Source organism: Oncorhynchus clarkii, chromosome 15 (assembly GCF_045791955.1).
Source record: "Oncorhynchus clarkii lewisi isolate Uvic-CL-2024 chromosome 15, UVic_Ocla_1.0, whole genome shotgun sequence".
Lineage (NCBI taxonomy): Eukaryota > Metazoa > Chordata > Actinopteri > Salmoniformes > Salmonidae > Oncorhynchus > Oncorhynchus clarkii.
The window spans coordinates 24,750,607-24,767,385 of NC_092161.1; the positions used below are offsets into that span (position 1 = coordinate 24,750,607).

The window sequence follows — 16,779 nt, forward strand, 5'->3', positions numbered from 1 at the left end:
CCGGAAGCGGAAGAACTCAAATTACGTTGGTTGACGTCATGACGTTTTAGAAATCAGGAAATATTCGACAGCAACAAACAATCCCTGTTTTGTTGTCTTGTAACCTGCTTTAGTAGAGAGTATGCCACTGTCTCACTGTAAAGTTAATGTCTTATGTGATAGTGATGGTCAGGTGCCGCAAAAAGAGGAATGCACGAGATAGTTGAGAAACTTGATAGTCTCTTATGACATATGGATCATACAGTGTGGATCTCATCAGAGAGTTAACTAATGGTGACGTTGTAGCCAGCAATCAGCTGTCAGTTTTGCTAGCTAGGTAATTTTGAGTTGCAATAATGGTTATTTACAGTGCCTCAAGCTATGTTCTTTTAGGTTTGGCAAACCTAATCATCATGTCTGCATGTATGGACTATTGTGATACTATTGAAAGCTGTCACGGTCCTGCTGACACTATGTCAGACCGACAACACTACATTCATGCTTTCAACTTCAACAAGAGTGTGGAGAAACACTTGCACGATTTGGACCACTTCAAACTATCGTGTAAAAAGCTATTAGGTAAATCCCTCAGAATTGCATTCTTTGTCAACCAAATGCCCAGTAAAGTTTTGACAGTTATTTGCATGATCAGACATATTTGTAAATAACTTTGTTTGACTTTTCTTGCAGAAGCCTTCCCCCTTGACCAAGTGGAAGGCATCTTTGTTCGCTCTGTGAAGAACTGCATTTTTTCAGAGTCTGACCCAACCCCACTCAAAGGCCCTCTGAGACTTGCGGCTGTTTCAAAGGTCATTTTGCAAATTACTTCCAGGGACTAGATATTGTCAAGAAATGTGGTTTACAATGGATGTGAATTAACCTAGAATAAGTGTTATAACACTGTCATAACAGCTTAATAGAAGGAGCTACTACATATTCTAATGTAGCTTTGTTTTTCCAGGAGGTCATTGAGAGAATGTTGGGTCTAGATGTTGCAGTGTCCCAGTCAGAGGATTTCCTACAGTACTTCAGTGGTGGTAAACGTTTTCCTGGATCCAGCCCTCTGACACACAGATATGGGGGTCACCAGGTACTGTACCATCTCTATACCATTTTCATCACTTTTTTTTCTGTATCAATTGCTTAGTCCCTCCTAATACCACATTGAACTTTGAAGAACCTACTTGTTTATGACTAAATACTAGTGATGTTTTCTTTATTCTTTTAGTTTGGCTACTGGGCAGGTCAGTTAGGAGATGGCCGAGCACATCTCCTTGGTGAATATACTAACAGGTCAGTAGAACTGGGAATGGATACATGACTACACAGAAGGTTGAGGTTGTAATGACAGCATTTCAACCTGCTTTGCTAGCAGGGTACACATGAGTCATCTTGTGTGTGTTCTTTCACAGAAAGGGTGAAAGATGGGAACTCCAGCTCAAAGGCTCAGGAAAGACTCCATATTCAAGGTCAAATCTACACTTTTATATTTTTATAGACCATGACCAACAGGTGTAACATTTCTAGCCTGACCTAACAGTGAGGCCATATCCCAAATCGACCCCTAGACCCTACGTCCTATGCACTTGTGGAGATATGAGAGGATTTAAGCAATTTGGTAATAGTTCCAGCTTGCTCTCTGATAGGCTAGGAGGAAGTTTTACCGTATTGCTTAGGCCCAACAAATCCTTTCAGATCTCCAAGTGCGTAGGGTCTAGGGGTTGATTTGGGATTGGGCCCAAGAAAACCTTCTGAGAAAGGTTGTCTGTTGTACTACAGGTCAGGAGATGGCCGAGCTGTGGTCCGCTCCTCAGTCAGAGAGTTCCTGTGCAGCGAGGCCATGCACTTTCTGGGTGTTCCTACTAGCAGAGCTGCCAGGTAACCAGGCCAATGAGCTGCTTTGACTGCTGTCTGTCAAACACTACCCTACCATACAATTGTTTGATACAAGACAGCACTCTGATATACAACTCAAACAAAGTTTTAGCCATAGAGATAGATAAAACTCATCTGTGCCATTATACCATCTGTGACAGCATGGGCAGCGCCATTGACGCTACAACCCATAGGAATCCCCACCCAGTTGTCTACTTGACAACTTTAAAACGGTGGATGATGGCAATGTCCAATATCAATGGCAATGTCCATGCTAAAACGGATTATATCCATGATGAGTACCTATCTCTATGGTTTTAGCTCCCTTTCTCTCTCAAAAGAAATCTCACTCCATCCAAAAATCTCAGAAGATAAAAACACAAGACCAAAATGACCCCTTCATTGTTCACAATTCAATGCAGATTTCATTGTTTTAGATTGCTGCCTATTCTCAACAATGTAGTCTATGATTTTCTCAGAAAAAAAGCCATTTTTAATATTAACTTGAATCAGAGTCTAGGGCTAATCCATTGGATAAACAATGAAAGGCGAGTGCAGATGGCCTAGATTGCTAACATCAACACACAGAACAGACAGGTAGATACAACAGTAGGGTTGAGTTCAGAGGAAGCTGGTGGGAGGAGCTATAGGAGGATGGGCTCATTGTAATGGCTGGAATGGAATCAATGGAATGGAGTGAAACATTGTGTTTGGTACCATTTCCATGTGTTTGGTACCATTCCATTGGTTCCATTCCAGCCGTTACAATGAACCTGTCCTCCTATATCTCCTCCCACCAGCCTCCTCTGGCCGAGTTCCTGTCCGACTATATGCGCAGGCGTTGCATTGCATCAACCAATTGTTAACTGCCACGTCATTGACTGTGCAATCGGGCAGCAGGTGGCTATATCATATGATGTGGTTAGCTGATATGTTAAATATCTATCCAAGCGTTATAAGGTCTGGCATGCGTCAGCAATGTTGTCGGGCAGGAACTCAACCTAGGTCTACTCAAGGACCTTTAATGTTATCATTCAGATCACTTCTTCTGTTCCAGCCATCAGCTGTTTCAACATGGTTGAGATCAAATCAAATGTTATTGGTCACATATACATGTTTAGCAGATGTTATTGCGGATGTAACGAAATGCTTGTGTTTCTAGCTCCAGCAGTGAGGTTATATCTAACAAGTAATATCTAACAATTTCACAACAATACACACTAATCTGAAGTAAAGGAATGTAATTAAGAATATATAAATATTTGGATGAGCAACGTCAGAGCAGCATAGACTAAGATACAGTAGAATAGAATACAGTATCGACATATGATATGAGTAATACAACATATGTCAACATTATTAAAGTGACTAGTGTTCCATTATACATGTGAGACTGGACATGTTGCTCAATTGGGTATCATCCTTTTGGTGACAGCTAGGGGTCAAGCATGTTTTGGGTTAAGCTTTGAGTGTGGGATCAATGTAAACTTGGAAGAGGAGGTATGTAGTGTCGTGTCTTTGGCTATTACCGGATTAAGTGATATGACATGCTATTCTATAAAATAATTTCTCCGTAATTAATATCACCTGATTGAGCTAATCATGTAAATGTAATTAACTAGAGAGTCGGGCACCACAAAACAATATTTATAGAGCTGTTATCTTCCAAATAAACTCTTAAAGACCTAGTAATATTTTACATCAGTAGCAGTCAAATCAAATCAAATCAAATGTATTTATATAGCCCTTCGTACATCAGCTGATATCTCAAAGTGCTGTACAGAAACCCAGCCTAAAACCCCAAACAGCAAGCAATGCAGGTGTAGAAGCACGGTGGCTAGTAAAAACTCCCTAGAAAGGCCAAAACCTAGGAAGAAACCTAGAGAGGAACCAGGCTATGAGTGAAGTCAATATCAATCGTCGTCTTAATTCAGTCTCATCTGAAAGTTGTAAATTCTTGGTTATCTGCACAAACCCCGGCTAACAATTTGAATCAGCAATACAAAATTGGGTTTAATTATTTATTTACTAAATACCTAACTAATCACACAGAATTACACATACACATAATTAAATCATAACTTGATTACAAATTACGTCATAAAGGAAAACGTCCCTAGTGGGCGGAACAGATATGACAGCTTGTTACACAAGGGCTGGGTTTGAGGGCTGGGTTTGAGTGAAAGAGCGGGAAGACTGAGGGACACAGGGAGAAGCTGTGCTATCGTAAATACAGTATCTGATGCATTCTCAATTACCGCCCATTTGGAAAAGGAAAATGCAATAAATATTTACTCTGAGCTGCGCTTCGGTAGGTTGGTGGTAGATGGAAGGCCGTGTTGCCAAACCGAGTCCTTTGAAGAATGTCTCTGGTTGTCAATTGTAGTAACGTCGTTGGGTGATAGACGGGATACTCTGTCTGTTCCTTCCTAACCCTCGTTGCATCTGCTGTTGCTAACTCAACTCAGCTAGGAGGTATCACTTCTGTAGTGAATAAGAGTTCAAAGTTCATACCATTCGCAACCAAAGCTCACGCTGATGTTGGCTTCGTTCTGTAGTTATTATCTGAACCATTCTGACATAGGACCGTCGTCCTACATCCTCGGAACAAGAGGTTATATTGTCGTCAAGGGTTTATATAGGAAGGGAGAGGAGGGCGTGTTTGACATTTTTTATAGCCCATGTCCCTTCACAGGGGCGGGCCACTGATTGAGCAGAGCCCTGTCTTATGAAAACCCAATTCTCACATTTTAGAAGCTAAAATCATATTTAATCCCATCACGAATAATTTCATATTCGAACATTTAAATTGAACGACAATTCCATGTGAATCCGATAAGTCTGATGTGTAGACTTTCTACTGTAGAGTTTGTCATCTTATCATTGATGAGAATGTCTCAGATGACAACCGAACTGACATCATGTTCATTAAGTACCACCGCATATGTTCAATTGTTCGGATTACCAGAATATAGTTCATTTCCCCCCACCTTCTGATGTTCCCAGAATTTCTATGTTAATCAAGGTTTTTGCAAATGTAACATCAGTAGGGTAGAGAGAGGAAAAAGGGGGGAAGAGGTATTTATGACTGTCATAAACCTATCCCCCAGGGTAGTGTTGGTTGCTATGCAGACATTTTTCAGTTGATTCTTTGTTGTAAAATGTGTTGCTTTTATCTCCAAGCCTTATTGTAAGTGAAGAGGCAGTGTGGAGGGACCAGTTCTACAATGGGAAAGTAAAGAAGGAGAGAGGTAAGGGCGTGACAAGATCAGCTGTGTCCTTACTCTCTATCTTAGGGGCAACCTCCCCTTTTGCTACTCAATGTGCAGACTCATGCACACATTGACGTAATTGTACTGTCCTCATAGATTTTTATAGGTTAAATATGTTATTTGGAAGTTCATATTTTTTTAATCAACTGAAGCATGTAAATAATGTGTAACCTAAAAGTATTAAATATTTGTATTTAAAAAAATATATGTATACAGTATGTTATTTGGAACTGTTGACTGGTTTGACCCAGGGATTTTGACCCGGCTGGACCCAGGGATTTTTACATTTTTAGTTATGATATTTCATATGGCAAAAGCGTGTGCCAAGCCATGTTTTCTTGCACTAACACTCCCACTTGTCTTTTCTTACTAGCAAGGACTTTGCTGATAGCATCTTTATTGCGGAAAAATGTGCTTACTGTGACATGAGATATGTGGTTGATTAACCTAGCTATCTTAAGATGAATGCGCCAACTGAAAGTCGCACTCGATAAGAGCGTCTGCTAAATGACTCAAATGTAAATGTATATTTCCCTTCCTGCCGTAATCTTTGGATGCTCTCTCCCCAGGAGCGGTTGTCCTGCGGCTGGCCACGTCATGGTTCCGGATCGGATCATTGGAGGTTCTGGCTAAAGCTGAAGAATTTGACCTTTTAAGGTTAGCATACACAGATCTTCTTTTTTGTGAACAACTATTTATTTGACTTATTTCTTTCCTCGTGAAGGGCTCAGATCATAGACAGGTGTGTATACATAATAACATTCAAAATAATACAGAAACAAAGAATTGACATACTGTATCAGAATACACATATTATAAATGGATCACCGTGAAATTGACAGCTGGAGTGTATAGGGAATCTTTCTAACTCTGGACATTAAATGTTTTCATTTTCAGGAAACTGTTGGATTTTGTGATACAGGAGCATTTTCCTTCCATTGATTCAAATGATCCAGGCAAGTATTTGGTGAGTGATGAGAAGTCTATTTTCAATGTTTGTGTTTTTTCTACATTTTCAATAGGCCTATTTTATAATCATGAGGGAAAAACTAAACCTCATTATTAGTTACACGAATGCTCTGTTGAAAAGACCTGTAAAAACAACAGCATACAGTGCCTTCGGGAAAGTATTCAGACCCCTTGACTTTTTCCACATTTTGTTACGTTACAGCCTTATTCTAAAAGTTATGAAATAGTTTTTTCCCCTCATCAATCTACACACTACCCCATAATGTCAAAGCAAAAACATTTTTTTTTTTTTTTGCGGAAACCCCCCCCAAAAAACAGATATAACATTTACATAAGTATTCAGACCCTTTACTTAGTACTTTGTTGAAGCACCTTTGGCAGTGATTACGGCATCGAGTCTTCTTGGGTATGACGCTACAAGCTTGGCACACCTGTATTTGGGGAGTTTCTCCCATTCTTCTCTGCAGATCCTCTCAAGCTCTGTCAGGTTGGATGGGGAGCGTCTCTGCACAGCTATTTTCAGGTCTCTCCAGAGATGTTCAATCGGGTTCAAGTCCGGGCTCTGGCAAGGCCACTCAAGGACATTCAGACACTTCTCCCGAAGCCACTCCTGCGTTGTCTTGGTTGTGTGCTTAGGGTCGTTGTCCTGTTGGCAGGTAAACCTTCGTCCCAGTCTGAGGTCCTGAGCACTCTGGAGCAGATTTTCATTAAGGATCTCTCTGTACTTTACTCCGTTCATCTTTCCCTCGAACCTGACTAGTCTCCCAGTCCCTGCCGCCGAAAAACATCCCCACAGCATGATGCTGCCACCACGATGCTTCACCGTAGGGATGGTGCCAGGTTTCCTCCAGATGTGACGCTTGGCATTCAGGCCGAAGTTTTCAATCTTGGTTTCATCAGACCAGAGAATCTTGTTTCTCATGGTCTGAGAGCTCAATTTCGAGTCTCATAGCAAAGGGTCTGAATACTTATGTAAATAAGGTATTTCTGTTTTCGCTTTGTCCTTATGGGGTATTGTGTGTGTAATGCTGAGGAAAATGTTTTATACATTTGTAATACATTTTAGAATAAGGCTGTAACGTAACAAAATGTGGAAAAAGTCAAGGGGTCTAAATACTTTTCCGAAGGCATTGTAGCTCACTCTAGGACTGATGTGACTATCACGCTGGGCATTGGAAATGAATGACCTGAATACTCAAACAATAAAGTGCCTCTAATTATTTCTGAACCTCTCTTCATCATCTTGGCCAATGGTCTAATTTGCCTTTGAGCTTTGTTAATAATTGACATTTAGGCTTAGATACAGTGGGGCAAAAAAGTATTTAGTCAGCCACCAATTGTGCAAGTTCTCCCACTTAAAAAGATGAGAGAGGTCTGTAATTTTCATCATAGGTACACTTCAACTATGACAGACAAAATGAGAAAAAAAATCCAGGATTTGTAGGATTTTTAATGAATTTATTTGCAAATTATGGTGGAAAATAAGTATTTAGTCACCTACAAACAAGCAAGATTTCTGGCTCTCACAGACCTGTAACTTCTTCTTTAAGAGGCTCCTCTGTCCTCCACTCGTTACCTGTATTAATCACCTGTTTGAACTTATCAGTATAATAGACACCTACAGTGCATTGCGAAAGTATTCGCCCCCCTTGAACTTTGCGACCTTTTGCCACATTTCAGGCTTCAAACATAAAGAAATGCTTAAGAAATGGCTTTCTTCTTGCCACTCTTCCATAAAGGCCAGATTTGTGCAATATACGACTGATTGTTGTCCTATGGACAGAGTCTCCCACCTCAGCTGTAGATCTCTGCAGTTCATCCAGAGTGATCATGGGCCTCTTGGCTGCATCCTCTGATCAGTCTTCTCCTTGTATGAGCTGAAAGTTTAGAGGGACGGCCAGGTCTTGGTAGATTTGCAGTGGTCTGATACTCCTTCCATTTCAATATTATCGCTTGCACAGTGCTCCTTGGGATGTTTAAAGCTTGGGAAATCTTTTTGTATCCTAATCCGGCTTTAAACTTCTTCACAACAGTATCTCGGACCTGCCTGGTGTGTTCCTTGTTCTTCATGATGCTCTCTGCGCTTTTAACGGACCTCTGAGACTATCACAGTGCAGGTGCATTTATACGGAGACTTGATTACACACAGGTGGATTGTATTTATCATCATTAGTCATTTAGGTCAACATTGGATCATTCAGAGATCCTCACTGAACTTCTGGAGAGAGTTTGATGCACTGAAAGTAAAGGGGCTGAATAATTTTGCACGCCCAATTTTTCAGTTTTTGATTTGTTAAAAAAGTTTGAAATATCCAATAAATGTCGTTCCACTTCATGATTGTGTCCCACTTGTTGTTGATTCTTCACAAAAAAATAAAGTTTTATATCTTTATGTTTGAAGCCTGAAATGTGGCAAAAGGTCGCAAAGTTCAAGGGGGCCGAATACTTTCGCAATGCACTGTATCCACAACCTCAAACAGTCACACTCCAAACTCCACTATGGCCAAGACCAAAGAGCTGTCAAAGGACACCAGAAACAAATTTGTAGACCTGCACGAGGCTGGGAAGACTGAATCTGCAATAGGTAAGCAGCTTGGTTTGAGGAAATCAACTGTGGGAGCAATTATTAAGAAATGGAAGACATACAAGACCACTGATAATCTCCCTCGATCTGGGGCTCCACACAAGATCTCACCCCGTGGGGTCAAAATGATCACAAGAACGGTGAGCAAAAATCCCAGAACCACACGGGGGGGACCTAGTGAATGACCTGCAGAGAGCTGGGACCAAAGTAACAAAGCCTACCATCAGTAACACACTACGCTGCCAGGGACTCAAATCCTGCAGTGCCAGACGTGTCCCCCTGCTTAAGCCAGTACATGTCCAGGCCCGTCTGAAGTTTGCTAGAGAGCATTTGGATGATCCAGAAGAAGATTGGGAGAATGTCATATGGTCAGATGAAACCAAAATATAAATTTTTGGAAAAAACTCAACTCGTCGTGTTTGGAGGACAAAGAATGCTGAGTTGCATCCAAAGAACACCATACCTACTGTGAAGCATGGGGGTGGAAACATCATGCTTTGGGGCTGTTTTTCTGCAAAGGGACCAGGACGACTAACCCGTGTAAAGGAAAGAATGAATGGGGCCATGTATCGTGAGATTTTGAGTGAAAACCTCCTTCCATCAGCAAGGGCATTGAAGATGAAACGTGGCTGGGTCTTTCAGCATGACAATGATCCCAAACACACCGCCCGGGCAACGAAGGAGTGGCTTCGTAAGAAGCATTTCAAGGTCCTGGAGTGGCCTAGCCAGTCTCCAGATCTCAACCCCATAGAAAATCTTTGGAGGGAGTTGAAAGTCCGTGTTGCCTAGCAACAGCCCCAAAACATCACTGCTCTAGAGGAGATCTGCATGGAGGAATGGGTCAAAATACCAGCAACAGTGTGAAAACCTTGTGAAGACTTACAGAAAACGTTTGACCTCTCTCATTGCCAACTAAGGGTATATAACAAAGTATTGAGATAAACTTTTGTTATTGACCAAATACTTATTTTCCACCATAATTTGCAAATAAATTCATTAAAAATCCTACAATGTGATTTTCTGGAATTTTTTTCTCATTTTGTCTGTCATAGTTGAAGTGTACCTATGATTAAAATTACAGGCCTCTCTCACCTTTTTAAGTGGGAGAACTTGCACAATTGGTGGCTGACTAAATACTTTTTTGCCACACTGTACACTACTTAACTTCTACTTACCGGATCAATGATCTAAGTATATAATGCTCAAACATTAAATATTTTATACTGAACATGTGTCAATCTGTATATTTTTGTGCATGCTGATTTTTGTTGTGTGTGGCCTCAGATATTTTACTCCAGGGTTGTGAATGAGACCGCTCACCTCATTGCCCAGTGGATGTGTATTGGCTTTGCACATGGTGAGTGGTACTTCTTATGACAAATTACTGCACTTCAGAAAAATAATGCACTTGAATCCAATCAAATTTGATATTGGCGTTATCGGTCACAATTACGATATTAGGAGCAGTTTATAAGTCCAAATACACTCTTCTTAGTGATTTATGAGAAATACGAATCTGTGAAATGGCACTATTCTAACATGCAGTATGCACATAATTCCATTCTGTTCATACTGTACGGTGGTTAACTTTGTGTTTATATAGTATTTCATTACCCTAACAGGAGTATGCAACACTGATAACTTCAGCCTACTGTCTATCACGATTGACTACGGACCGTTTGGCTTTATGGAAGCCTACAACCCAAGTATGTACATTCATGCATATACTGCCCTTTCAGGACATATTGATATCTAATGTTATTCATATTGGCCCACTGTTTCTGTCATTTTGTACCTACAGGTTTCTATTTCTTTTTCATATGTTGAACAGAATGCCTGTTGGTAGCCGATTTGTTTTTACAGTAGCGAAGAAGTGAAGAGAAACCTTCATATCACTTATTTTGATTAAAGCTTACTTTAGCTTACTCATGGATACCATTTTTATGTCTCTGCATTCAGTATGAATGAAGTTAGAGGTAGTTTCGCGAGCCAATGCCAACTAGTGTTAGCGCAATGACTGGAAGTCTATGATATCTACAAACACGCTAGCAGTTACCATACGCGTGTAACTAGCGTTAGCGCAACGACTGGAAGTCTATGGTAACTGCTAGCGTGTTTGTAGATATCATAGACTTCCAGTCATTGCGCTAACACTAGTTGGCATTGGCTCGCGAAACTACCTCTAACTTCATTCATACTGAATGCAGAGACATAAAAATGGTATCGATGAGTTTATCTGGCTCTGGGGAGGTGGATATGAATCCCGAAGTACCCCTTTAATGTTTAGGTATCACATATCATATAAGCTTTAATCAAATAAGTGATGAGTAGTGTGCAGGTTTATTTTTTCTTTGAAGAGGTCGTAATTTTACCACACACCTGCAATGAGAAGTGCTTTTTGGAATTTGAATCACTAGTGTTGAAGTAGGAAGCTGATATTTTCAGATTTTGTCCCCAACACATCTGATGAGGAGGGGAGGTACAGTATCGGAGCTCAGGCCAATGTTGGTCTGTTCAACCTGGAGAAACTCCTAGAAGCCCTAACTCCAGTGCTGACCATAGAACAGAGGCAAGGGTAAGCATGGGAAGGGTTATACGAACTGTTCTGACAAGTATAACCCCAATTTATTTTTAACCAATTCTGAAATGTGATATCGGTTTGCACGTCAGAAAAGTACATCATTACTTTCCCATGACATTTGTTTGTCAGAGGATGTTGGGGAGTGTACACTGTGACAGTACATTGTTTTTTTTGTTTTTTTAAGGGCTGGGGTAGTACTGAAAGGGTACCCACATATATACCAGATGAGGTAATTTATCTCCCTCTCTCTCTCTCTCAATTTCTCTGTGTGCATTTGAATATGTTTGTAAGTTTCCTTTTTCCTCCAAATATTATGTTCAACTTTATCATTCCAGGTTTCACAAACTGTTCAAGGCAAAGTTAGATTTACTTGGCGAGGAGGAGGAGGATGAATATCTCATTGCATTTCTGCTTAAGGCAAGTGGTTCATTGCTCTAAGATTCCGTGTGTGTGTGTGTCCATCTCTGACCCTGTGAGTAACCCTTTGACCTGATGTTGGAATATTGTCCCTGTCCAGTGCATTTTATTGGCTGTCTTTCTCTCTCTCCTGTGTCTCTGATTGGCTTCATCCTCCTCAGCTGATGGAGGAGACAGGTGCAGACTTCACCATGACCTTCAGACAGCTGAGTGAAGCCTCAATGCAGCAGCTTCACAACATGTCCAATTTACAGGTCATACATATTGCTTATTAACCCTCTACAAACAATCACAAGAGAATATACTACTGACTAACAACTACATTATAGGGGTAATCTGCAATTGCTACATCCATTTTTGGACTTTTTAAATTAGATATACAGTGCCTTGCGAAAGTATTCGGCCCCCTTGAACTTTGCGACCTTTTGCCACATTTCAGGCTTCAAACATAAAGATATAAAACTGTATTTTTTTGTGAAGAATCAACAAGTGGGACACAATCATGAAGTGGAACGACATTTATTGGATATTTCAAACCTTTTTAACAAATCAAAAACTGAAAAATTGGGCGTGCAAAATTATTCAGCCCCCTTAAGTTAATACTTGTAGCGCCACCTTTTGCTGCGATTACAGCTGTAAGTCGCTTGGGGTATGTCTCTATCAGTTTTGCACATCGAGAGACTGAATTTTTTTCCCATTCCTCCTTGCAAAACAGCTCGAGCTCAGTGAGGTTGGATGGAGAGCATTTGTGAACAGCAGTTTTCAGATCTTTCCACAGATTCTCGATTGGATTCAGGTCTGGACTTTGACTTGGCCATTCTAACACCTGGATATGTTTATTTTTGAACCATTCCATTGTAGATTTTGCTTTATGTTTTGGATCATTGTCTTGTTGGAAGACAAATCTCCGTCCCAGTCTCAGGTCTTTTGCAGACTCCATCAGGTTTTCTTCCAGAATGGTCCTGTATTTGGCTCCATCCATCTTCCCATCAATTTTAACCATCTTCACTGTCCCTGCGGAAGAAAAGCAGGCCCAAACCATGATGCTGCCACCACCATGTTTGACAGTGGGGATGGTGTGTTCAGGGTGTTGCTTTTACGCCAAACATAACGTTTTGCATGGTTGCCAAAAGGTTCAATTTTGGTTTCATCTGACCAGAGCACCTTCTTCCACATGTTTGGTGTGTCTCCCAGGTGGCTTGTGGCAAACTTTAAACAACACTTTTTATGGATATCTTTAAGAAATGGCTTTCTTCTTGCCACTCTTCCATAAAGGCCAGATTTGTGCAATATACGACTGATTGTTGTCCTATGGACAGAGTCTCCCACCTCAGCTGTAGATCTCTGCAGTTCATCCAGAGTGATCATGGGCCTCTTGGCTGCATCTCTGATCAGTCTTCTCCTTGTATGAGCTGAAAGTTTAGAGGGACGGCCAGGTCTTGGTAGATTTGCAGTGGTCTGATACTCCTTCCATTTCAATATTATCGCTTGCACAGTGCTCCTTGGGATGTTTAAAGCTTGGGAAATCTTTTTGTATCCAAATTCGGCTTTAAACTTCTTCACAACAGTATCTCGGACCTGCCCGGTGTGTTCCTTGTTCTTCATGATGCTCTCTGCGCTTTTAACGGACCTCTGAGACTATCACAGTGCAGGTGCATTAATACGGAGACTTGATTACACACAGGTGGATTGTATTTATCATCATTAGTCATTTAGGTCAACATTGGATCATTCAGAGATCCTCACTGAACTTCTGGAGAGAGTTTGCTGCACTGAAAGTAAAGGGGCTGAATAATTTTGCACGCCCAATTTTTCAGTTTTTGATTTGTTAAAAAAGTTTGAAATATCCAATAAATGTCGTTCCACTTCATGATTATGTCCCACTTGTTGTTGATTCTTCACAAAAAAATACAGTTTTATATCTTTATGTTTGAAGCCTGAAATGTGGCAAAAGGTCGCAAAGTTCAAGGGGGCCGAATACTTTCGCAAGGCACTGTATATAGCCATTGATTCCTGAAGATGCGTTGTTTTTCAATTTGCAGATTGCCCCTTAAAGAACTAAAGTCCTCTCCTCTTTCATCCCTGTTAGGTGATGTGGGCCCTGCAGAACCTGGCTTCGCATAAGATGTACCCCAAGTGGGTCAGCATGTATCTGCATAGATTAAAAAGGTATGTACAATAGGAATGCACTGTTATCATACATTTGGTTAATATGCTTTTTATGACCTCAGTTTCTCCCAAATATTCTGACGACTCATTACTCAACTGTGTCCCATATTTGGGGGACTTTGAGCAGTTCTGCAACGCTTCCAACTGACATTTCGGGTTACAAAACGCTCTGTGAACGTCGTTGGGTCCCATGTTTTAAAATAGTGCCGATATTGTACCGTCACTAAGTATGATCATATTTATTTTAGTTAAGAAATGTGAAATCTTCTAGTAAGTGGTTTGATTGGTACTATATTTTGAAAGCATTTGTCATTTCTAGCCCCATTGCCCAACTTTTGTTGAATTGGAAGAATTTTTATGATTTTTCATATTATTGATGCAATGTCATTGAGCTTGTGTCCTCTAAAGTGAGTACACCTCAGCAATGTATAACTTTTTACCAGAAAGGAGAGTTCCAGACCCTTCTAAAACTATGCAATATTACCAGTTATTGTTTATAGCCATTCAGGAAAAGTAATTACGTTTGGGTATGTCTCTTTAGGGCAAATGTTTTATTTCTGCCTATCATTTAACTGGCTCGATTAACATTAGTCTCACAGATTCATGGCATAATGTCAGATGATTGATTCTTTGTTTTTAATGGCTCAGGCAGGGAGGTGATTCTGATGAGGATCGTCAACACAGGATGAAAAGTAAGCAGTCGCCACGGGAACGCCGACAGATTGACCCAATAAGCACGCTCCAGTCCTCTGACTGATTATGCAGTCCTCTCCTACTGAATAAGGGCAAGGAAGAAAGGGGACCTTTGCAAATAATCTTGTTTGTTATTGAGTTTGTTGCTTGGTAGAACGAAATAAACCATTTACATCTGAGATGATCAAACTTTCCACAGGGATCAATCCCAGATACGTGCTGCGAAACTGGATGGCAGAGTCTGCAATACGGAAGGCTGAGGGGAATGATTTCTCAGAGGTAAATTGTTTGAACTACATTGAAATACAGGTTGTATTGTACGTAGGATGCAAACAGGCAAAACATTAGTACTTGATTCTGCCACTATTTTGCACTGGACTAAAACAGTACCTGCCACATTTAAAACAACCATAAGATTACCTTTACTTACTATGTACTCTGATCAATAGGTGGAGCTGCTGCAGCGGATACTGGCACAACCCTACCTCACACAGGACGCAGCAGAGGAGGCTGGTTATGCAGCACAACCCCCATGGTGGGCCCAGGGGTTAAATGTCAGCTGTTCCTCATGAGGGATGCCTCTGCCCCAATGACAGGATATATATTTGCAGTGTATTCAGAATGTGTTCAGTGCAAAACATTTCTCTTGAACACGTCGTTCAGAATAACCAGTATCTGCATTGTTTAGCAGCCGATGTTTGGCTTTTCACAATTCTCTTTCTAGCTATCGTGGTGGAACTATACATTTAGTTCAGTGCACAAAAAAAAACATTCATGCAACTGTTGGATGACCAGAACCCTGATTGCTGACCTCATGTGATTCAAGATAAAGGAAAAGGCACAGATGCAATTTTGCAAACACAAAATGTAATGACATTTCATTTATAATACAGTCATGCTGAGCAACATTACCCTTTCATTTTTTTAGAAAACAGTCTTGCTCCCCTCCAAGGGGCATTTAAACAGTAATACTCTAGCCTTGAGGAAATGCTTCCACTTTTCAACCTCATTCATCCATCACCATGCCAGTCTGTCTATATGTATGAAAACTGCATGTGTCTACATTCTGTGGTTATTAAACAGATATGGGTCCATTTTTTAAATTATACCCTATGACAGATTAGAGTGAATCTTAAGCATTTGATAGTGTAAAACGTATTTTTCCTTTGCTATTTTCAAAATACACCCCGCCCCCTAGGGAGTGTGGTGCCATGTGGGACTTAGCCCTTTACCAGCAAATGTTATTGAACACAAGGTGTATAGGTACTTTGTAGAAAGTACAAATAAAAAGAGGGCAGGAGCTCCCGCTCACAGTCCTCCCAAGTATACACAATCAAATGTGAGTCATTTATTGCTCAGAATATACTAAATTCTGTGTAAAGTGTTTACCAAATCACTGAGCCATAATTTGGTAGAGAGAACTTCCTTTTTTCCAAAATGAGATACACTTGTTGGGGCTTGGTTAATCTGTTTAGGGTTTGAGACTCCCAGTATGATCAGAGGCAGGTCTGGGTCAATTGAAGTCTCCAGAAATTCAGAGAGGATCCTAAAAATTCCAGACCAATAACCATGCAGGTTAGAGAATAGGACAAAGCAGTGGAGTAATGTACCCTCCACAGCATGACATATCACATAGGGGAGGTATCAGGAAATAGCCTATGCAGCTTAGTTTTGGAATAATGTAATCTGTAAGATCTTGAAATGTATCAGACAAGATCAAGGTACTTGAGCAGGTGTGGCCATCCTCCCAGTCTGCAACAGAAATGAGTGGCTAGTTTTTCCTCCCATTTTGCCTTATTGGCATCCGTTTAGGGTGTGATTATTATTTGACCATGCTGGTCATTTATGGATATTTGAACATCTTGGCCATGTTCTGTTATAATCTCCACCCAGCACAACCAGAAGAGGACTGGCCACCCCTCATAGCCTGGTTCCTCTCTAGGTTTCTTCCTAGGTTTTGTCCTTTCTAGGGAGTTTTTCCTAGCCACTGTGCTTCGACACCTGCATTGCTTGCCGTTTGGGGTTTTAGGCTGGGTTTCTGTACAGCACTTTGAGATATCAGCTGATGTAAGAAGGGCTATATAAATAAATTTGATGTGTGAAAAGTCAGACGAGATATGTTTGGCTGTGTGGTTGGACATATTTTGATACATCCATCAAACATGGAAGGTTTAGCATTTTCAAATGTAGGTAGATGTTTTAAGAGGAATTTGTAGGGATCAGAAAAAGTTATTTCTGGG

At 40.7% G+C, this 16,779-nt stretch overlaps 1 protein-coding gene across 1 annotated transcript; it reads left to right on the forward strand.

The window, feature by feature from the left end:
* Nucleotides 1-11: 11 nt before the first annotated feature.
* On the forward strand, nt 12-16,648 carry LOC139367092 (protein adenylyltransferase SelO-like). Its single transcript, XM_071105131.1, has 19 exons — nt 12-558; nt 670-788; nt 941-1,069; nt 1,208-1,272; nt 1,392-1,448; nt 1,759-1,857; nt 5,038-5,105; nt 5,696-5,783; nt 6,024-6,093; nt 9,964-10,036; nt 10,302-10,385; nt 11,125-11,254; nt 11,445-11,489; nt 11,596-11,677; nt 11,839-11,931; nt 13,767-13,846; nt 14,495-14,538; nt 14,739-14,818; nt 14,989-16,648. The coding sequence occupies exons 1-19, from the start codon at nt 336-338 to the stop codon at nt 15,109-15,111; spliced, it is 1,752 nt and encodes a 583-aa protein (XP_070961232.1). The 5' UTR covers nt 12-335; the 3' UTR covers nt 15,112-16,648.
* Nucleotides 16,649-16,779: the final 131 nt, after the last annotated feature.

Coding starts and splice junctions, on each gene's coding strand:
- LOC139367092 (XM_071105131.1), top strand. CDS start 336: ATGGTTATTTACAGTGCCTCAAGCTATGTTCTTTTAGGTTTGGCAAAC. Junction 10,037..10,301: donor GTGTATTGGCTTTGCACATG/GTGAGTGGTACT, acceptor TTACCCTAACAG/GAGTATGCAACACTGATAAC. Junction 11,490..11,595: donor CCACATATATACCAGATGAG/GTAATTTATCTC, acceptor TTATCATTCCAG/GTTTCACAAACTGTTCAAGG.